Source organism: Adiantum capillus-veneris, chromosome 9 (assembly GCF_014529385.1).
Source record: "Adiantum capillus-veneris isolate H3 chromosome 9, ASM1452938v2, whole genome shotgun sequence".
In the NCBI taxonomy this organism is placed as follows: domain Eukaryota; kingdom Viridiplantae; phylum Streptophyta; class Polypodiopsida; order Polypodiales; family Pteridaceae; genus Adiantum; species Adiantum capillus-veneris.
In genome coordinates this window covers 45940935-45964976 of record NC_140939.1, presented here as the reverse complement: position 1 = coordinate 45964976, position 24042 = coordinate 45940935, and the positions used below count along the sequence as shown (strand labels likewise).

The 24042-nt window shown below is 45.8% G+C and overlaps 1 protein-coding gene across 14 annotated transcripts in view; it reads right to left on the bottom strand.

The window, feature by feature from the left end:
• The window catches only part of LOC147450436 (pentatricopeptide repeat-containing protein At4g14820-like), a 98664-nt gene that overhangs the window by 37822 nt on the left and 36800 nt on the right, over nt 1-24042 (bottom strand). For 4 of the 14 annotated variants that reach the window (XM_086519670.1, XM_086519674.1, XM_086519673.1 and 1 more), the window contains one exon: nt 1960-2563. The exons of 4 other annotated variants lie outside the window; for them this stretch is intronic. In XM_086519670.1, coding sequence (XP_086375796.1) covers nt 1960-2065 — 106 coding nt within the window. In that variant the 5' untranslated portion in view covers nt 2066-2563. Of the gene's footprint in view, nt 1-1650; nt 1835-1959; nt 2564-24042 lie in introns of all 14 variants that reach the window. 6 more of the 14 variants (XM_086519676.1, XM_086519678.1, XM_086519671.1 and 3 more) reach the window with 4 other exon arrangements.

Below are 24042 nucleotides of genomic sequence, written 5' to 3'. Positions count from 1 at the left end.
GCTCTTCATAAGAAGACTAATTGTCTATGAATACAAGATACTAAAACTAGAATTTGAGCTGGTTATGTAGGCTTTGGCGATGAATTGCTTCATTATTTTTAAACATAATTGTCTTTTTTTGGGAGGTAATTTGTGACAAATTACATGCTAAGCACTAAAAAACGGATATACATTGTCAAAAAGAATAAAGATTAGGAAATCGTGAACAATCCAACTAAAATAGATACAAGGGTATTTTGGGAATTTCCACAAATTAGAGGGATATTTTGGTCTTTTTCCTAAATAAAAACATTTTCTGTTCTTAGAAGCTTGACAATATATTGAAAACTGCAAGATCTAGTTATATAACACTCTATACCTTACTCATAAGAGATTAAGGGTGGTTTATTTCCAAAACTATGAAAAATTGGGCAAAAACAATACACACTAGTAAAACGGCACCACCTCCAAGAATGCTATGTGGATTTTCTTAGCTTAGGCATGCCACCACTATCTATATGCAATCCCTTAGGGTAGGCTAGAGAAATGGCCATGAAAAACGTGGTTGTCACAGAAAGAGATGCCACATGCCTTCAAGGTGCAAGTGTACCTAATTGCATTTTGAAAGATGCACTCTCTGTAGATCTACTAAAAATTACCCAGAGCCTCGTAACCCTTACCCTTGCCTTCAAGATGCAAGCGTATATAATTGCATCTAGAGAGACACCCATGCTTCGCATCTGCTATAAATAGGCCAGAGCTTCTTGGCCCTGCCACCCAAGTTGGGCATATCACACATTCAATGCATTTCAAGAGACAACATTTTGGATAGGAAGCTCCTCGAGCACTTTTTTGTGCTTTATGAAGCGCACCATATTTGGCATACATGTCGACCAAGGCAATGCCAAGCACAACTTTTTCTTTCAACAACCCCTGACTAACAATATATATAGCATGGAGCTCCCTTTCCCTATTATAGGGCAGCTAAAGGTCCCTCCTTACACCACTATGGATGATATGTAATATATGCAGCTACGTACCAATTTACATTGATATATATATACACTGTATTGATGTATGTCTGGGTGCTTACAAATCAACAAAACTTGAAACGTTGAAAAAACCTCTTCAGAGTCGTGTTGTAGAACACTTATCCATAAAGAGAACTCTATTCATAAGGAGAATCTATCCATAAGTAGAAATCTATTATCTCACTATTTCTTCCAAAGTATAGGTTAAAAGAAACCTAAAATTTCATGGCATCTGCTTACACATGATTTTTTAAGGAAGCATAGAGCATTTAACCTTGTTACTTATGCATTCAAAATAGAAAAAAACATTCCCTCTATGAAGGCTGTCACCTCTCACACAATGATATGTGCATGCATTAGGTAGATAAAGAGAGCATTTGTTGCTAGCAATTAATGGATGAGGAAAACCTTAGCATTTATTAAGGTAGACGGCCAATGCCAGAGCAGAGCCCTTGAACTCTTGTCAAACGTCGGGCAAGGGTCTGAGAGCATGAAAAAATCGCAAGGCAAGTAAAGATAGAAAAGGAATCTATAAGGTAAGTGCACCACCTACAATATCATCATAAGATACACCTTTGGAAATTAATCTTGATGGTTTTATGCTACTTCTAGCTGGCTTTCTGATAGATTACAGAACCACCTTGCTTTTGAATTTCTTGGAGAAGCGAGAAAGCCGAAATCTGATGAGGGTGTCGCACCACGAGATGGGATTGAAGTTGTTGTAGCGCAAGCACATGTCGTTGAAGTTGCCATCGTTTCCCTTTAAGAATCAGAGTACATTCTGGTGCCCACTTTGGTTGGGGTACCTCTCGTCTTTGCAACTTCTACATATTCGGTAATTAAGCAATCCCCTCCTCCTTTTCTCTCTCTCTCCCTCCCTCTCTCCCAACCATGAAAACATAGAAAACATATGAGAGCTTGATGCACTTGTACACAGAAACACCCTCACCTCGATCCTGCATCGAATGCCTTTCATGTGCTTTCGTTGACCCCTCACCACTCACTATTTCCAAGCTGCCACGTGACCACTCTGATGTTGGCCTCTTCACGTCCATTGAGCAAGGCCTGCAGCAATATGCTGATCACCTTTCCAACAGCCATGTCATTATGTATATACCATTCCACATAGCGCCAGGGATCTCCCATTGGACTCTGCTGCTGTAGGTTCTTGGGAGTGGTACTGGAAATCCATGGGGCGGCTACATCATGCATCTAGTGATGCGGAAAATCAAGGGATGGCATGCATTTTAGAGAAGAGAGCGAAACGTGGTGGAAGCCAAAGGGCCACCAGTTTCGAGCTTTTATAATTACCTCCATCGTGGCTTCTTGCAAACGTTGTTGTTGCCCTTCATGCTTGCCCTTGTCATCACTCGGCTGCCCTGCCCTGTTTGCATTTACCTCCACCGTGGCTTCTTGGAAATGCTGGTGCTGCCATTCCTGTGTGCCCTTTTCAATCACCCAGCTGCCCTGCATGTTAACCCCTGGTCTCTCCCCTCTTTGCATTGTCAACCGCCAACAACGACTCGATCCATCCGCTTAGGTTGCCAAGAGACCTGCTCAAATGCATCATTCAGGCAAGCTCCTCAATTCAAACAAAATGGCACGACTAGTTTGGTAGCCGAGGCAATTTGGATGCAAATTCTGGGTTGCTAATTTGACAGGGCACTGCTCACTAAAAGAGAGACAAACCTTTACGTGTGCAGGTGAGGAGATACGGAAACAGAGTTATCTCTCTCTCTCTCTCTCTCTCTCTCTCTCTCTCTCTCTCTCTCTCTCTCTCTCTCTCTCTCTCTCTCTCTCTCTCTCTCTCTCTCTCTCTCTCTCTCTCTCTCTCTTTCATTGTCTATTCAGAGATGGTTTTGACTCGTTAGACAGAGTCATGAGATATCAGGATCAAAGATGTCTCGGATTATTCCTACTTGAGATTCAGAGACATAGAGACGCTCTATTGAATGGGCAAAGACAGAGACAGTCCCAGAGACGCATCTCAGATTTCTTCAGTCTGGGTACCACAGAGTCAGAGGGGACACCACCACAAGAGAGCTCGGTTCCCACCCATACACACATCAGCGGTACTCTCATTGATCGAGCTACAGAGTTAGGGAGATCGAGACGACCGCGACTGAGGAGGGGAGCCACGCAGCACCGGCGGAGATTGCGGCAGAGGATCCACAGGATTCTAGTACGACACCAAGAATGTCGATCGGGATAGGCTTCATGCTACTGTTATATTGTATCATGGTGACACTTATCCCCACTTTGTACCTTTATGGTGATACCATTGCTCAGCCTACCAGCCACCCATAGGAGTCGGTAGCACTCCTATCAGTTCTTTGTTTGTAGTTTTCTTGTTTGTACCCAGACTTGGTACTAGACTCATCATTGTAATCAGTTGGTCTCATAGGTCATTTTGGCCTCTTGTAGACGTTAATATATCATTTCACTTCATTTCATTTCATTTCTCTCTCTGGCGGGCTGCTGAGCGGGGAAGGTCCACTGGCATAGAGGACGCGCAGAGCAGAGGTGCCAAGCAGCGCGCAGGTACAATAGCAGATACGCACATCAGGCGCAGGTCTCTCTCTCTCTCTCTCAGCTTGCAGGTCTCAGCACGCAGGTCTCTGCTGCTCTCTCTCCGTCTCCATCAGCAGATCAGCGCGCCATCCAGTCCGTCTCCATCTCCAACAGCGCAGGGGCAGTAACTCAGCGCCAGGATCGTGTGAGAAGCAGTTCAGCCCGCGCGCACCCATCAGCACAGCAGCCCCATAGTACCTACGTTTTCAGCCTTTTGTACCAGTTAGTCCTTGCAGGGTTTGGAGCAGCAGGACCTCATCAGTATTCTGCCATCAAAGAACTCAGATTTCAGCTTACAGACCATCAGATTTCAGCCCTCAATACAGTCAGTTTTCAGCCTTCAATACCTTCAGCCCCGCAGTACTGCATTACCCACAGTGTCCAGTCTCAGTTCTCAGCGATTCCATCCTGAAGAACTGATCAGGTGAGACTCGCAAGTTGATGCTTTTTGGTTCTTAGTGAGAAAAGCTGCACCCAAGGCTGGTTGGTTGTCTGCAATTGACGGTGGATAGCAACAGGAAAGCCTCACGCAAAGTGCCTGAGGATGGCAAATAGGAAGCCGATCGCCGCGAGCTGACCCAGCAAGGGGCCGCGTGCAGTTTTGGATGTGCAGGTCGCAAGACTCCCCTCAGTAGGGGCCGCGTGCTTTTTGATTCTAGTGACAGGTGCAGGTGACAACAGCATATCACAAAGGGGCTGAGCCTTTGGAACTTTGGCTGAACTGGTCGAGCCCCCGCAGTGGGCTGTGGATGTAAAGATACCCACATCGGGTTGTGGGGTTTTGGTTTCTCCGCCTGGACTCAGCTGAGCCAAAGCGTCGAGTTGTTTTCGAGGTCGTGGCTGATCTCTCGGGTAGGTCTTCAGCCCATACCAGTAGAAGGGTCAGCCCCTTGAGCTCCGAACCCTTGTTATCTTGTATTGTGAGCCGTGTTGGGCTCGTCGAGTTGAGGAGGACATACCCTCGCTCACATATCCTGGTTTTGGAGTGGTTTCTAGTGTGCCGGTCACTATAGACCCGGACATCATACGCATAGGATTCAGTGGGAAATTTTGTATATCCCTTTCTCCTTATATCCATGCAATCTCTTTATCTCTCTATATATAGACTATTCATCTATTTAGGTCAACACGAAATGGTAAGTGAGCCCGATACATCTCTTGAACGACAAAACATGGAAGCAATCTCCCCTGCACAGGACATGGAAGCCGTCAATGTCTCACCTGTTTGCAAGTCGCGAGCAAAGGCAACCTTCATGCTCACGAACAAGCGGATGGCGCAGATAGAGAGGGAAATGAAGGAGTGGAAAACAGAGATGGAAGGATGGTGGAAGGAGAAGGCCAACCTCCTTCAGATGGTCTTCAATGAAGGCGCACAATGGAAGAAGGATAAAGAGAGCCTTAACGCAGAAATACAGACACTCAAAGAAGAAGTCTCAGCCCTCAAACAAGAGAATCCCAATGCCGAGATACGGACACTCAAAAAAGAAGTCTCAGCCCTTAAACAGGAGCTTGCTGATAGAGTAAGCAGTGGACTAGAGGAAGGCGAATTTCAACCCTCCGTAATAGATGAAATCAAGGAAATCAAGGAACAGGTAAGGATGATCACAAAGGAAGAGAAATTGGGTGTAGCAAAGACATCTTCATGGGCGGAGATGATAACAAGGACACAGAAAAAGGCAGACGAGGCCGAAAAATGGATTGAGGTCGCCAAGAAAGGGAAAGGTCAAGAAACTCCTTGTACACCGACGCTTATCAACATGACCCTCGAAGAGGAACAAAGAAGGAGGATGCGAGCACTGCATGTGAGAGTGACCGGTCTCGAGTACATAAACAATGTGGAGAAAGAAGTCACAAGCCTTACATCCAGGATGGGGATGGAGAAGCCTTTGCACACAAAGGCATGGAGGGTAGGTAAGAAAAGTGATGGCACGCGAGAGTCTTCAAAGGGGAGAGCTCTCATACTACGCTTCCCCTCGTTAAAAGAGAAGAAGGAATTCTTGAGGAAGAGGCCTACTATCAAAAAGACAAGTATTTTCCTCGGTGATGACCTGACTCTCTCACAGCTCGCACATATGAGAGAGGTCATGCCAGAGATTACAGCGGCAAGGGAGAAGGGAAAGATAACCTTCTACAGAGATGGACGGGTGGTGATTTTAGAGCGGCGCACTGCATGACGGTGCGAGACCTATGGGACCACATTGAAGATGGCTACCTGGAATTGTAATGGGTCTATGAGGTGGGTCCATTTGAGGACACTTTCAAAGACAAGGATATCGTATTCTTCTCAAAGACTCATCAGGCCCCTGGACAGGTGATGCCACATGTGGTGGGATACAGATGGGAGACAGCTCACAGGACAAATGCGAGATCTGAGCATGGGAGTAGAGGTTTAGGAGGAGTAGCAGTGCTATTCAGAGAGGAACTACAACCATTACTGCATATTGTATGAAGAGATGATCATGCTAGATATATGTGGGTGAGACTGAGAGCTGACACAGGTCGATTCCTATATATTGCCATATGTTACTTTCCTCCCAGTACATCGGTGTATGCTGAATCCAGAGGGCAGTAGCCTTTCTCTATACTAGATGATGACATATGGGAGTTTTCTAGGAACGGGGATATCATTCTCCTAGGGGACTTCAATGTCCGAACGGGCAACTCGCAGTCAGTCTTCTACGACACTTCAGATGAGATGCTTAGAGAGTTGGATGTGGGTGAGTTGGGACTTGACAGATGCTCAGATGACAGAGAGCAGACGGAGTATGGGAGACACCTCATGGAAATGACAACTACACATGGATTAGCCATACTTAATGGTTTATAGCGATTTCCTGGAGATAGACATGGGGCCAGTATAGTGGATTATGTTATGACACAACCGAGCTTTGTCCCGTGCATTCAGGATTTCACAGTGGGAGCCAGGCCAGTGGACATAGCAGTAGATCATGCTCTCTTGACACTGTGCGTTAAATTTCAGTATAGTACAACCCCATCAGGAGGCAGGTCACACACCCGCTATACATTTACACCAGAGATTGATTTCGTTTATACAGAGGAGATCTGGGACCGTCTATTGGAAGGCACAACTGGCACAAATGGTACAGACCTCTCAGTGGAGGAGTGCACCACTCTACTGACTGAGACATTGCATGGGGCTCCATCAGTGGCATACCCACACACTCAGCCAGGCAAGAGACGACATTCTGGGATCATGCCCCAGAATAGTTGGTATGATGAGGAGTGCAGAGAGATGAGAGCCAAGCTTCAAAGGGATCTTCTTTTAGGAGTCATCACTTACAGACAGTCTCGGATTGCTTTCCGACGCCTTGTGCGATGGAAGAAGCGAGCTTACCTAGCTCAGATGGAGCGAGACTTATATCAGATGTTCTTGAGTAGGGACTCGGGAGAGGCATGGCGACTCTTCCATGAGCACTCCCCTCCCCCAGTGATTACTTCACCTGATGTGTGGGGCCAATATGCGACATCATTATATACGGTTCCTGAACAGGAACCCCTTCCAGACCCTACCAAGCCTTGCCCAGCTACGAGCACTTTCTTTACATCTGAGATGGTACAAAGGGTCATTGACAGGATGAGGACCGGGAAGGCATATGATCATGACAGTCTAGTAGCGGAGCACTTTATACATGCCAGGGATATGCTGATGGAGGTTCTTGCAATGTTGTTGGGAAGCCCTGTTTTACTCCAATAGTAGAGTGAACTAAATCAGATACCCTTTTCGGAGTGCGTACATGTTCCATCACTAATCTGTACAAAGCCATGATCCCCCCAATCACCTCTATGGGCACCCCATCTCCTGTAGTCTACGCATCAATCGAGCTCTTGGTACCGTGTCAAATGCTTTGCGAAAATCTACAAAGCTACAATAGATCCGTCTCCCATGTGCTCTGCCCTCCTCAATGATGGCCCTAAGTGTCAGAATATGATCATGAGTGGAGAACCCCCTCCTAAAGCCGGCCTGACCCCTTTGCTCGTACACCCTCGCCCTCTGCCCAATTACTCAAGTGTTGCTCCAAAATAGATGCATACAACCGTGCCAATGTGGGTCCAACCATAACAATGCGGTAGTTCCTAGGCTCTGTATGGTCACCAGCCTTGAGGATGGGCACAATATTAGACAACCTCCAAGTCTCAGGTAACCCCTCACACATGGTAGATGAGGTGTCTGATTACATTGACAGAGAGGGTGACAGGGGTGCCCAGCTGGCAGGGACGTAGATCCCATTGTTGCTATATGCTGATGATATTGTGTCGATATCTGACTCACCAGAAGGTATGCAACGACATTTAGATGCACTACGCAATTTTGCAAAGGATAGTGGATTGTGTGTAAACCTAGGTAAAACCAAGGTTATGGTGTTTAACACCACACCGCAATGGGTCAGGAGATCAGTACCTGGTCAGAAGATTGTGGAGTATACAGAGGCATACACTTACCTGGGGGTAGTCTTTACTGGGCCGAGATTTTCTTTGAGAAAAGCAACAGAGACTAGACTAACTAGAGCTGGTGTGGCTCTGGGAGGAATGGAGAGGATGTGTTCGCAGGTTCAGTTCTAGCAACCTAGGACAAAGTTATGGCTCCTTGATACTTTGGTTGCCTCTACTATGTTATATGGGGTGCAGGTTTGGGGACCTTCTGTAGGCCAGGACGGTTGGAGGCGTATGGAGAAGCCCATGGTATCTATGATCTCTCGACTACTTAGAGCCGAGGCTTCCGTACCGCATGGTATCATTTGAGCGGAATTAGTTGAACCCCTATGGAGATTGAGGCGCTTACCAAATTAGTCTCCTATGTACACAGTCTGTGGGATTGTGTGTAAACCTAGGTAAAACCAAGGTTATGGTGTTTAACACCACACCGCAATGGGTCAGGAGATCAGTACCTGGTCAGAAGATTGTGGAGTATACAGAGGCATACACTTACCTGGGGGTAGTCTTTACTGGGCCGAGATTTTCTTTGAGAAAAGCAACAGAGACTAGACTAACTAGAGCTGGTGTGGCTCTGGGAGGAATGGAGAGGATGTGTTCGCAGGTTCAGTGCTAGCAACCTAGGACAAAGTTATGGCTCCTTGATACTTTGGTTGCCTCTACTATGTTATATGGGGTGCAGGTTTGGGGACCTTCTGTAGGCCAGGACGGTTGGAGGCGTATGGAGAAGCCCATGGTATCTATGATCTCTCGACTACTTAGAGCCGAGGCTTCCGTACCGCATGGTATCATTTGAGCGGAATTAGTTGAACCCCTATGGAGATTGAGGCGCTTACCAAATTAGTCTCCTATGTACACAGTCTGTGGGATACTACCAAAGACAGATATGCCAAGGGGGCTCTAGAGTCCTCCAGACAATTAGCTCTTAATGGGGATACATCATGCTGGTATGCACAGATGGCATCATGGTTTCAGACACATGGTTTCACCATGGACAGACTGCCTCCTTTTCAATACTCTCTACAAACACCCTTGAGGTCTCTGACGCGAGTAGAGATTAATAGACTCATTCGTCAGGATCTGATCCAGCTGGACACGAGGAGGACTTGGATAGAGCCGATACAGGAGCTGGGCACAAAGATGGCTTTCTATAGAGAGCATCTTCTCCACCTCACGGGGGATGGGTTTGTGATTCGACCTAGCTATATGGACACACATCTTTCTTATGCTTTGCGTTGTGCCATTGGCCAGATATGCACGTCCTCACATCAGCTCGAGATTGAGACTGGCAGATTCAGAGGGACACCAGCAGATAGCAGGATATGCCGCTTATGCCACCTAGAGCCAGAGACAGAGGTACATTTGTCATTGCACAGTGTATTATGAAATACGAGGCCGTTTTCATTGTCTATTCAAAGAAGGTTTTGGGCCTCTATCTAGGGTCATGAGTTATGAGGATCAGAGATGTCTTGGGCTATATCTACTTGAGTTACAAAGGCATAGAAAAACTTTACTGAGGAGAGCTGAAGAGAGACAACCCTAGAGACAGATCACAGATTTCTTTATATTGTACACCCAGAAGAACAGACAGAGGAGCAACCAACACTGAAGAGGTCTGCCCGCACTACTGGCATTCTCATAGACCAAGCATTGCAGCTAGGGAGATCTAGACGACCCGGATGGAGAAGAGGAGCTACACAGTTTCGAAGGAGGCTACAGCAAAGGATTCGAGCCCTACTTTTTCGTCGTCCAGAGTGCACATGTAGATGGATCTCTATGAAGACGGGTGAAACGAACGAGGAGAAAGGATCTCCCGGCCACACAGACCGCCTACAGATGCACGTCGGGAAAAACCACCCGACCATAGCCACCATCCGGCAGCTCCCCCGTGCTGGGGCCAACGTCCGAGGACGTAGGCGTGCACCTATAAGACCGAGCGTCCCATACCACCCGACCTCACCTCCTCGAGGTGACCTTGCGCACTCCTAGCCTCGCGGGCTAACCACTTGCACTCTTACCAGTGAGGTCGATCATTGCAAATGAGGCCTTGGCCTCCCTTTTATAATAATGGCCGGCCACACTGGCTGGGTTCACACTACATCCGCCCGGACACTGGACGCCCATCCCGACGACATCTGGGCTAGATCCCCTCTCCTGTGAGCAGGACATAACATACTTCCCCCCTTAAGAACCATTGATGTCCTCATCAATGAAGTGGGGATACTGAGCCTTCAAAGCTCTAACAGGTTCCCAAGTAGCAAACCTTTCAGATTGACCCTTCCATTTAATTAAGTGCTCGTCATAAGCCTTTTGGCACGAATGACGGGTACGATGATCTAAAACTGCTTCTGGTTCTCGAGGAATATACTCATTTTGCATATCTTGCCATACATTTTCCTCGATAGGCACCACAACGTCGGCTTTGCCCAATTTCTCTTTAAGGCGGCTGACATGAAACACTGGATGTACACTAACATCCGCAGGAAGAGCCAGCTTGTAGGCAACTTGGCCAATTTTCTTTGTGATCAAGAACGGACCACAATATCTAGCTGAAAGCTTATAATGCTTTCCTGTCGCATAGTCTTGGAATCCTTGGGTATCTTCATATAGACCCATTGTCCCACATCTAGAGTCCTTGGAGATCTCTTTTGATTAGCATAAGTAGTGACTCGATCACGAGCCGTTCTTATGCTATCCTTGGCCAATTCGAGCATTTCCTGCATATCATACAGGAAATCACGAGCTTGGCGTTCCTTGACTTTCTCTAAGCCAATAGCAATCGGGGATTTAGGCTCGAATCCATACATCAACATGAATGGGCTAAATCCAGTAGCAGAATGCTTGTTACTATTATAGGCAAACTCTAACTGTGGAAGATACCTTTCCCAGTCAGATTGCCTATGAGAGACATAGGCTCTCAACATGTCCTCTAACGTCTGATTCATCCTCTCAATTTGTCCGTCGGACTCAGGTCGGTCAGGAGACGACATATTCAACTTCGTCTGAAGATGAGCAAACACATCTCGCCAAAATCGGCCAGTGAACTTAGTATCACGATCACTAACGATATCTTCTAGGAGACCATACAGCTTATAAAGCTGATCGACAAATAAAACCGCCAACTCATGGCCTTTTACTGTCGACTTCGTTGGTATAAACTTCACCATTTTTGTGAGTCTATCAACCACAACCCAAATAGCGTCATTGCCCCGACTAGTATTTGGCAAACCAACGATGAAGTCCATGGAAATACTTTGCCACTTGGCATCTGGAATTTCCAATGGGTATAGCAGGCCAGCTTTCTTAAGGCGCTCTGCCTTATTGACCTGACACTGAGCGCATCTCTTCACATAGCTCTCTATGTAAGAGCGCATTCTTGGGCAATAGAAATATCGCTTGAACAATGCCAAAGTTCTTTGGATGCCTGGGTGCCCAACGCTAGGAACATCGTGGCATTCACACAAAACCCTTTGTCGAATCTCATCGATTTCTGACACGCAAACTTTACCATTTCTGAACAATAGTCCACCTCTAATGGAATATTGTCGCTGTCTTGTCTCTCCAACACGACTCACTTGTGTCTCCGGACCACCCAAGCCTGTATGCGAGTCATGCCCTGCTTCGACCTCGTTCCATATCTTGCCAAAATAGCCATCGGAACGACATAGCCCTCGGAGGGAGAGAAATCCATCGAGATTTCAGCCATAGACAAAGCATTGACTTCAGGAATCCTGCTGAGCGCACCGACAACTCGATTGCTGGATCCTTTTCTATAACGGATCTCAAAGTCAAACTCTTGCATAAGCTCAACCCATCTAGCCTTCCGGCCTCTGAGATCACCTTGATCACAGATATAGCGCAAGGAATGATGATCTGTCCATGCAACAAACGTAGAGCCATACAAGTAGTGCCGCCATTTCCTCAGGGCGTGGACTACGACGTAAAGCTCTTTTTCATACGTTGGATAACGCATCTCAGCATCAGAAAGCTTCTTACTTTCAAACGCAACAGGACGTCCATCCTGGTATAATGCCGCACCAATAGCATAATCGCTAGCATCCGTTTCAACCACAAACGGTTTTGCTAGGATCCACAATGTGCAATATTGGCGCAGTAGTCACCAAGTGCTTTGGTGTCCGAAAGCTCTCGTCAAGACGCTCATTCCAAACAACAGGGGGATTACCTTTACGATGAGGACCTGAAGTCTTCGGCCCTTTCACCCCTCCTTTTAAAAGTTGCGTAAGCGGAGCATCAACTTTTGAGTAATCCTTGATAAACTTGCGAAAGAATCCAGTAAAGCCTAAAAAGGACTTTACTTGGCATATATTCTTCAGAATGGGCCAATTTCGTACTTTATCCAATTTTTCAGGGTCAACGCGAATTCCATCGCGAATAATGATGTGACCCAAGTACAGAAGCTCTTTCTTAAAGAATTCACACTTCGAAGCCTTAGCGTAAAGCTTCTCAGTTCTCAGTACTTCGAGAACAATGCGTATATACACTAGGTGCTCAGACAAACTTCGGTTGTAGATCAAGATATCATCGAGAAATACAACAACGAAGTTGCCCAAAAATGGTCTCAGCAGATCATTCATTATCTGCTGGAACGTAGCTGGAGCATTGGTCAAACCAAAAGGCAAGACCAAAAACTCGTAGTGACCATAAAGCGTATGGAAGCTTGTCTTAGGAATATCTTCCAGTTTGATCCGTATCTGATGATAGCCTGATCACACGTCTATCTTCGTCAAATACAATGCTCCATGGAGCCGATCTATCAGATCGTCCATACGTGAGAGCGAGTACTTGTTCTTGACAGTGAGCTTATTCAACCCCTTGTAATCCATGCAGAAGTGCATAGTGTTATCCTTCTTTCGAGAAAGTAGCACTGGCGCTCCCCACGGGGATTTGCTAAGCCGAACAAAACCCTTGTCGAGACAATTCTTCAGCTGTCGCTGAATCTCGTCCTTCTCGGCTTTACTAAACCGATAGGGTTGTTTTGAGAAGAGCTGACTACCAGCCACCAACTCAATGCCATGATCTACTCCTCTCGAAGGCGGCAAGCCAAGGGGTAGATCATCAGGGAAAACATCCTTGAAATCAGTCATGATTTCTCGGATAAGGTTGGATTCATCGGAATCCCCAAGTTCAACAGAAGAACATGAAACATTTTTACGAAATTCAGTGACAGAAGTACCAAGCACTAATGAATCAAACCAAGCAGATGGTACACATTGATAAAAGTCAACATCAGAAGACTTTATTTCTTTATACATTTCCAAAGCAATAACAATTGGTATTGCAAAACCATTATTTACACACTTCTGATTACAAAGCGACACAGATACATGAGGCATGTTCTGCTTAACAGAAACAAGAGAGTGATGTACATAGTCTATATACAATGAGTCTTGTTTATCATAAAACCATGGACTTCCTAAAATAACATCTGCTCTGTTCAAGCGCATGATGTGGAAGTCCAGGTTCTCTTTGTAATCAACCAACTCGAGCGACAAGTCTGGAACCATCCGATTCCATACATCTGTATCCACGCCACGAGCCATCTTCACGCGATACTCATGATCACTGTCCTGCGTCCGCAGGTTCAGTTTCTGCACCAATTTTGCATCCACAAAATTGTGTGAGCTTCCATTATCAAGAAGTACGGTCACGTCGTGACCATTGATCTTCCGGAGGGAAACGGAGAAGATCGTGCTTATCAAACACTTTGGTGCTAAAAGTAAAGTTTGTGCATGAACTGTGCGCTAAATGATGGATTTCCACTTGAACAACATCAGAGTTACTTGAGGTCTCGTGAATCTGAACCGAAGAACGGCCTTGTCTGCGTCTTTTTCTTTTTAGGGCAATCCTTGATTTGGTGACCCGTCTGGCCACATCCGAAGCAAGCCCCATTCTTCACTGCATCAGCAACTGAAGCATTTCTGGCTTTCTTCTTGTCCTGAGAAGATCTCGGCGGTGATTTGGACTTATGCTGGAATCGGGGTCGCTTCCTCGAAGCACCCTCACCGGATTGATTATCTGCAGTTCTTTTCTTCTCATAATTTGCTCCATTTATCAAATGGAACGTCCTGGCCTTGGCCACTGCATCCTCGACATCAGTCGGGGCTTTGTCCTTGATTAAGGCCCAACGGTAATCTTCATGTAACCCCAACAAGTACATGTGCACAACGTGTGTGGAATCCACCTTGCAGAAGGTGAGCGCCTCTTTGAAAGTTGTCGTATATTTATCAAAAGACAGAGTTTTCATCGAAAGACTCTGCAATTTGGCATACCTTTCAAAGGGTCCATTTTGGCGAGATCCCTCTTGAATTTCACGCAAAAGTCAGCCCATGGCGTAGGCTTCTCTGTCATGTCACGCCACCAACTAAGCGCCTTGCTACGCAGATAGAGAGGAATCGTCTGAATCCTCCGTTCATCATGCTCCCCATGGAGATCAAAGTATGTGGTCCACTAGTGCAGTCAGTTATTTACAGCCAATTCCGTACACTCCTTCTCTTCACCTGAGAAATTTGTAGTTTTATACGGAATTATGGTAGTCGGACTACCCTGCGAACACCCAAAAGCAGCAATCTGCGTCCGCAAATGCTGGAGATGGGTTTCGCCCTCGGAAATACGCGCAGTCGTCGACTGAGTCATAACTTCGAGAGTAGAAAGTCGGGAACTGAGCCCCTGTACGACCTCTTCGAGAGAGGCCAAGCGAAGGTTTGTCTGAACATTCACGTTTTCCAGAGCGGTAACACGTTGGTCGAAGCTCTGGAAAGTGCTTGTAATCCATGTGTAGAGAGCATGCGTGAATGGAATTTGAATGTTGCCCGGCGCGTCGTCACGCCGCACATCCGAGCTGGAGGAATCCATGGCGAAGTGCGTGAAAAAACTAAAAAATTCCCACGAAACCGAGCCTTTTCAGCACTTTTCGATCGCAAAAAGTTGAAGTTGCGAAGAGCTCCACGCGTCGGCGTGAGCGCCTGAAGGTGAGCAGGTGATGGCGGGAGCGCGGAAGCACGAGCAGGTGAGAGAGAGCAAACCTTGGAGAGGAGCAGGAGAAGCAAATGAGAGGTTTCTGTAAACTTTACAACGCTGTAAGTGAGTTTTTTTTTAATAACTCGGGTTTCAGACCATAGCTTAAAAAAACTCAAAAAGTCCTGGCCATACTTTAAAATAAAAGGCCACTTAAATAAACCCTTAAGTGCCAGCGTTTTTTAACTCTTAAGTGCCAGCGTAAAAAAAAAGAAAGCCATCAATGTGGATTTTTTTTCGAAGGCAGCGCTGGCCAGAGTGCTGACGCGTGGAGAGGCAAGGAGAGGCAACGCATGAAATCTTAGGCTCGTGGAGGGTCGTGTCCAACACACGCTATAGGCTCCACTCTGGAGCCAGTGCATAGTAAATTTGTCCACGCTGGAGGCCAACAAAGCCAGTGAATTCTTTCAATGCTACAGAGGATGCTCTCCCTGCCTCGTGTGCAGAGGAGACGAGAGAGATAACACACTCTCTCTCTCTCTCTCTCTCTCTCTCTCTCTCTCTCTCTCTCTCTCTCTCTCTCTCTCTCAGAGGGACTCACAGAGATATGTCATATGCTGAATTGCAATACAAAAACAGCAAATTAAAGGTAAATACACTGCCTTTCATCGAAAACCAATAAATTCATCGGAAATCTTTCAATTTCCAGCACTCCCATCTATTCATTTGCTGATTTTTATCAAAAATCAGCAGTCGAACTTTATTATTTACCTGCAAACATGCTTCCGAGAAGAAAAATAAGTAATTTCAACAATTTAATCACTAAAAAATTACGCGAACCCGAGGTTTTCCGACCCGAACCATTCCGTAGGTGTGCACACGGTCCTTCGTGCAGCCAAGCTGGCTCTGATACCATGAAACGAACGAGGAGAAAGGATCTCCCGGCCACACCAACCGCCTACAGATGTGCGTCGGGAAAAACCACCCGACCATAGCCACCATCCGACAACTCCCCCGTGCTGGGGCCAGCGTCCGAGGACGTAGGCGTGCACCTGTAAGACCGAGCGTCCCATACCACCTGGCCTCACCTCCTCGAGGTAACCTCGCGCACTCCTAGCCTCGCGGGCTAACCACTGGCACTCTTGCCAGTGAGGTCGATCATTGCAAATGAGACCTTGGCCTCCCTTTTATAATAATGGCCGGCCACACTGGCCGGGTTCACACTACGTCCGCCCGGACACTGGACGCCCATCCCGACGGCATCTGGGCTAGATCCCCTCTCCTGTTCAGCAGGACATAACAACGGGCCTCTATTTCCCTCCCATATTGTCTACACATTGTACTGCATAGTTCACACATTTCACGCCTTTCACCTTTCACACCTATCAGCTTAGTTTAGGATTCCGCAGTATTTATATTTTGTTATCCAAGTTTAATTTATTTTGTTAATCTGACTTTGTATCAGATACACTGCATTGTAACTTTTTGGTCTCATAGGTCACTTTGGCCTTTTCAAGACGTTAATATAAAATTTCATTTCATCTCTCTCTCTCTCTCTCTCTCTCTCTCTCTCTCTCTCTCTCTCTCTCTCTCTCTCTCTCTCTATATATATATATATATATAGATATATATATATATATATATATATATATATATATATAATTTATTTATTTATTTATTTATTTATTTTTATTTTTATTTTTAAAAAAATTTGTTAATCTGACTTTGTATCAGATACACCGCATTGTAACTTTATGGTCTCTTAGGTCACTTTGGCCTTTTGAAGACGTTAATATAGCATTTCATTTCTCTCTCTCTCTCTCTCTCTCTCTCTCTCTCTCTCTCTCTCTCTCTCTCTCTCTCTCTCACACACACACACACACACACACACTGCACACAGAGCAATGGCTTTGCTTTCACCTTCGCCCACCACTAGCATTGCAATCTCTGCAACACAAAGCTCTCTCTCTCTCTCTCTCTCTCTCTCTCTCTCTCTCTCTCTCTCTATATATATATATATATATATATATATATATATATATATATGCAAAGAAACGGCTTACCTTCGTCCACCACCATACCAGCACTACAATCCATGCAAGACATAGGCCGGGTTCACAGTGGGCAGCGAAAGTCGCTGCATTATCCTGCTAGCCAATCAGCAAGCGGCCTTTTTGATGCCCCGTTCACATAGGGCGGTGGAAGTCACTAACGGGACAGCCACGTCAGCGTTTCTCTTCCACCCTGTTAGGGAATAAAGGCCTAAGTGCCTTGTACTTATTAACTTATAAGTTAAAAGACTTATAAGTGAGGGGGCCCAAGTGTGAATGGCCCCCTAGTCACTTACTCATATACTCAAAGGTCAAGCCCAAAATGTCACTATCGTGACTTTTCCCAAACTTCTACGAGTTCTATCTCTCTCTCACGTATTTTTCTCTGCGTGTGCTTCTTCTGCGCCACTCTCCTCTTCTCCTTCACTCTCATTGCATAGAGTAGCAAGTGGGCTCTCTCTCCTGCTCCCCCACACATGGTATCAGAGCTTTAGGGTTTCCAAGAGAGCCATTTTCGCAACACAGATCAGAATTCTGTTCTTGCTCGCTGCGGGAAGGATATTCAACCGTTTTCGATCAACTCTGTCGCGAAGGGATCCTCTCACCGTGTAGAATCGACCTCCGGTGACAGTTTCCCCAAAATTAGGGTTTCAAAAACTGGCGAACAGCAGCCTATTTCTGCTGAAATTGACCAATTTCGGGGTCAATTTGATGCAATTTCATTAGGGCAAGTCTCACAGGTCAATCTTACAGGTGTTTCCACCAACGAGGTTCTGAAAATTCAGCAAAACAGGTGTTTACAGGTCTGATTTTTGCCCTAAAACAGGGAATTTCAGCAAGCAAATGATGTATACACCTTGTAGAAACCTTTGGTAAGGGTTTGGCAGTGAATGTACGCCGTTTTGGGGTGATTTCGCGTGAAATTTGCTCGCTGTTTTTCTGTAACAGCAAGCTGTTTTTTGCCCGATTGCGCACATTTGGGCGTGTTTAGGTCGGCAAAACAGGGTTTCAGTGTTTGCAATCACTCAGAATGGCTTCTAGCAGTGAAAGTGGCAATTTGTTGCACATTCGCAAGCTTGAAGGGGCCCATAACTTTGCTATATGGAAGAAGCAATGTTATAATGTGATGTTGCAGAAGAAACAGGCGAAACCTATAAAGTTACAGGGTGTGAAACTGGATGATATGGAGGTTGAAGAATGGGAAGAAGTGGACAAGTTGGCTCGCTCCACGATCATGCTTTCGGTGTCTGACAATTTACTCTTCAATGTAGAGAATGAGCAGACAGCATGGGGCATGTGGAAGCGTTTAGACGAGTTGTATGCATAGCAGAGTGCTGCCAGTAAAGTATATTGGCTTAAGAAGCTTATGGATCTCCGCATGAAGGAGGGCACGCACATGTCAGTGCACCTCAATGAATTCAATTCTATTTTCAGCCAACTGACAGAGCTGAAATTCCCGATTGATGAGGAGTTCAAAGCTACTTTTCTGCTATGCACATTGCCCGAGAGTTGGGATGTATTCCGGACAGCTCTTAGTAACTCAAGTGCGTCACTTAAGTATGCAAATGTAGAGAGTTCTCTCTTGATGGAAGAGATGAACAGGAAGAACACCACAGATGGGTCTTCTAATGCATTGCACTTGAGAGGCAGGTCTCAACAGAGGGAGAAATCTGACAGTAAAGACAGGGCACGCAGCAAATCTCGTAGGAAAGATGTTGTGTGTCATCATTGTGGAAAGAAAGGGCATTATAAACGGGAATGCTATGAGTGGAAGAAAGAGAAGAACAAGGGTGCTGAAACTGATGCAAAGGACAAGGGAAATGCCAAGAAGAGCACTGTGTTGATTGAGGAAATCAATGTTGCTAGTAGTTGTGACAGTGACAGCAGCACTGATGTACTGAATGCCTGATCTGTGGATGCACATACCCTTGCTATGGGTTCTGATGTGGACATGCATACTTGGATTCTTGATTCAGGTGTCTCCTTTCATGTAACCTCATAGGGATTGGTTTACACAGTACTCAGGTGAGGTGCAGGGCACTGTTTATTTGGGAGATAACTATGCATGTGACATTGCAGGTATTGGCAGTGTCCAGTTTTCCTTTGCTGATGGTATGACTTTTGTTTTGCACAAAGTGCGCCATGTGCCACAACTCAAGAAGAGTTTGATTAGTACAGGGCAGCTAGATGATGCAGGCTATCACACCATTTTTGGTGATAGCAAGTGGAAAATTTGTAAAGGGGCCCGGATTGTAGCCAAGGGTTGTAAATCGGACACTTTGTATCCTTTGCATGTATCTAGTGTGTGTGACCATGTTGTCGCCGTAACCGAGCAGCCAAGTGTTTCTTTGTGGCATGGCCGGTTGGGACACATGAGTAAAAGAGGAATGGAAACTCTGTCTCGTTGTGGTTATTTGCCGTGTTTGAGGTATGCTGATTTTTCTCATTGTGAGCACTGTATTTATGGTAAGCACAGTCAAACACCGCACAAAAGGTCTCTTTCTTTGAAGTCTGACAGGTTAGACTTAGTGCATTCCGATGTATGTGAAATGCCACAGTTGTCCTTAGGGGGAAAGAAATATTTTGTCTCGTTTATCGATGATGCTACACGTAAGGTGTGGGTGTATCCAATACGTGCTATAAGCGATGTTTTGGATACTTTCAAGAAGTTTCTTGCGTTTGTTGAGAATCAAACTGACAAGAAGCTTAGGTCTTTGCGCTCAGACAATGGGGGGGAGTATGTATCAAAAGCATTTATTGACTTTTGTGCTACTAAAGGTATTAAAAGAGAGCTCACGGCTCCTTTTAATCCCTCTCAGAATGGAGTTGCAGAGAGGTTGAACCGGACTATCCAAGAGAAAGTTCGGAGTATGCTGTCACATGCTGCATTACCTCATGGTTTTTGGGCAGAAGCTGTGCAAACAGCTATTCACTTGATTAATCGCTCACCTAGCAAGGCTTTGGGTGGAAAGGTGCCTGAGGAGGTGTGGTCTGGCAAGCCACCCTCATATGCACATTTAAGAGTGTTTGGTTGTGAGGCCTATGTTCACATCCGGAGTGAACTGCGCACCAAACTAGAACCAAAGTCTCATAAATGCATTTTCCTAAGATATGGTGAGGATGGTGAAATGGGGTATAGATTATGGGATCCCGCATTACGGAAAATCATACCCAGCAATGATGTCATCTTCAATGAGAATTGCATGCACAAACAGCCCACAAAGGTCAAGGAAGTGCGCCGGGTTGTTTTTCGTGAAGATGTTACATATGGACAGCCAAGAAGGCCCAATGTTCAGCAGCCTTTACATGCTGAAAATGGTGCTGAAAATCAGCCATTAGCTGCTGAAAATCAGCCCCAACAAGTTGCCATTGATGCACCACAGGTAGGGGAACAGGTTGATGCTCCTAAACCGCCCGTTGTTGCGATGCAACCGGCTGAACAGCCTGCTGTTTTTGATGGTTTACAGGCTGAAAATCCACCTGTTATGGATCATTGGGTGCGTAGGTCTACTCGGGTGACAAGGCCCCCCGATAGATATGAACCGTCTTTGGACTATGTCATGCTTACTGATTGTGGTGAGCCGTCTTGCTATAAAGAGGCTATGCAACGGGAAGACAGTAAGAAATGGTTCAAAGCAATGGTTTCGGAAATGCAGTCTCTGGAGAAAAACCATACATGGGACTTGGTTGATTTGCCTAAAGGGCATAAGGCTCTGCCATGTAAATGGGTTTACAAGACCAAGGTCACATCTGATGCTTCTTCTAAGTACAAGGCACGTTTGGTTGCTAAAGGGTACAAGCAAAAGCATGGTGTGGATTTTGATGGGATTTTTTCTCCTGTTGTAAAGCTTGACACATTACGTCTTGTTTTAGGCCTGGTTGCTTCTGAAGATATGGAGTTAAAGCAAATGGATGTCAAATCAGCGTTTTTGCATGGCGATTTGCTTGAGATGATCTATATGATGTAGCCAGAAGGTTTTGTGTCAAAGGGGCAAGAGAAGAAAGTATGTAGACTCTTGAAGAGCTTGTATGGTTTGAAACAGTCTCCCCGTGCATGGTATCACAAGTTTGATACATTCATGAGGTCTCAAGGATACAAAAGAAGTAATTCTGATCACTGTTTGTATATCAAAACGGCAAGTGATGGATCTCTTCTATTGCTGATTTTGTATGTTGATGACATGCTTATTGCGGGTAAAAATGTCACGGAGTTGAATGCATTACAGCAAAGCTTAAAGAATCGCTTTGACATGAAGGATCTTGGTGATGCTAATCATATTTTGGGCATGCGTATCTCTCGAGATAGACCCAACAGGCGTCTGTATCTATCTCAACGAAATTATGTTAATAAGGTGCTACATCGTTTTTATATGGATGGGGGAAAGACACTTGGTACTCCGCTGCCTCCATATGTAAAACTGACTGCACATGACTGCCCAAACACAGATGATATGCGGGCTGAAATGGCCAAGATTCCTTATGCATCAGCCGTTGGCAGTTTGATGTATGTTATGGTTGCTACACGTCCGGACATTGCATTTGCGGTGGGAGTGGTAAGCAGGTACATGAGCAATCCTGGCAAAAAGCATTGGGAAGCAGTGAAGTGTATCTTGAGATACTTGAAAGGCACTAAAGACTTGTGCATTTGTTTTGGGAAGAGTGAGACATCTGTGCATGGCTTTACAGATGCAAATTTTGCTAGACATCTAGATTGCAAGAAGTCTACCTCTGGATATGTGTTTACATTCACAGGAGGTGCAGTTTCTTGGATTTCTAAACTGCAAAAATGTGTTGCTTTGTCTACCACTGAGGCTGAGTATGTGGCTGCACTGAGGCATGCAAAGAAGCTTTGTGGCTCATGCGTTTGGTAGAAGAGCTTGGCATTAAGTCACCGGTTCCTGTGCTACACTGTGATAGTCAGAGTGCTATTATGCTTGCAAGGAATCCTGTTTTTCATGCCAAGACAAAGCACATAGAGGTGAAGTATCATTTTATCAGGAGTGTGCTTGATGACAAGAGCATTACACTTGTCAAGGTGCACACAGATGACAATCCTGCAGATCTTTTGACCAAGAGTCTTCCAGCAGAGCGGTTTGCATATTGCCGTCAGATGATGGGTGTTGGATGAGTAAGTGCATGATCAGCTGATGTATCATAGTTAGCTGATTCTTTGATCTCCCAAGGTACATTGCCTTTAGGTGGGAGGTTGTTAGGGAATAAAGGCCTAAGTGCCTTGTACTTATTAACTTATAAGTTAAAAGACTTATAAGTGAGGGGGCCCAAGTGTGAATGGCCCCCTAGTCACTTACTCATATACTCAAAGGTCAAGCCCAAAATGTCACTATCGTGACTTTTCCCAAACTTCTACGAGTTCTCTCTCTCTCTCACGTATTTTTCTCTGCGTGTGCTTCTTCTGCGCCACTCTCCTCTTCTCCTTCACTCTCATTGCATAGAGTAGCAAGTGGGCTCTCTCTCCTGCTCCCCCACACACCCTGCCCTATTTCTCTTGCGACCCCCCTCCTCGCCCGTGAGCACTTCCACCTGACAAGGGTCTCCTGCAACCTATGAGGAATCGCCATGCAAGCAAAGCACGCCAAGCAGCTACCGCCTTGTGTGAAAAGTACGGCAGTGGAAGAACTACGTTGTGCTCTATTCCACCTGCAAGCGATGAGATGCTCATTTTCTTCCACCCTTCCGGTCCGAAACCACCCATAGTTCTCTCTCTCTCTCTCTCTCTCTCCATAGTTCTCTCTCTCTCTCTCTCTCTCTCTCTCTCTCTCTCTCTCTCTCTCTCTATAACCGGCCTGTTAACTTCAAAAAGGGCGGTAGACTTTACTTCAAACCTTGATTTAGCTTTCACCCATTATTAGTCGTCTATTCTATCTGTGCTATAATGACACAAGAGAGGGGAATGGGCTACAAATGCTAGAATGCATCTGTATGCGAGTCAGACACCAGATTGGCCCCTAAATAGGCGCCCCTTTCGGTATTTCTTTATTCTTTAAAAGAGGGAATAAAAGCTGTGGTTCCCTATAAGCTGCCCCGTACAACCTTGGCTGAATTTCAACTGTTCTGGCCCGATTTCAGCAACATAGTTGTACTAGGACCCTTCACACTCAATATTCCCACGCATTAGATGACTTTCCCGACGCATATGGACACTGTGCAAAACCTGGCAAGAATCTGCAGCACGCTGAATTCTCTGTTTTCTGCCCTGAAAATGCGCCAGATCACTTGTACAGCGGTCCCCTTGCGTCCCCGAACCTCCTGGGGGTATTAGGGTCCGTTTAGGGCCAAAACCCTAAACCTGCAAAAATACACAGCAGGCTGTAATTCCCTGTTTTGGGCTCCGTTTCGCGTGCCGGTTGCATCTGTAGCAAGACCTCGAGCTCCCGCACCTGTAGGGCTACTTGCCCTTTGAATCGGACAAGATTTCGGGCATAAACGTCTCCGAATTCACCTGTACCTACGGGGGATTAGCCGCTAGCTAATCCAGTACCTGTGCAAGAGGCTCTTGCCTCGGCAATCGCGCATGAACCCACATAACTGTACATTGGTCAATTGAAAAGCCCACTAGAGGGGCATAACATACTGCCATAGGGGTGAGAGAAAGCAGTGAGAGGTGTGCAGGTCATGACATCCTGCACTTCACTGTACATAGAGGGTAAGCCAGCACTCAAAAAGGAGCTCACAGCTGAAAATCACGTTTTTGCCTTCTCTTTAAGTAGTAAACTGGCCTCAGAGTGCCAAGTGTCACTCATTTGTGCATTTTCCCGCTTTAGACCCTCGGGTCTAAAAATATCTCACCTGCAGCCTCTGTTGACTTGGCCACAAAGTAACAAAATGATCCCCATGTCAAACTGCACGTAATGACGCGAAGACATTTTGCCGTCCAAAAATAGCAGTCCCTAGAAATTTAGGAGTTTCTGCCATTACATTCTTCTAGGTCATCTCACCCTCTTTGTACACTGCAGCCACACCCA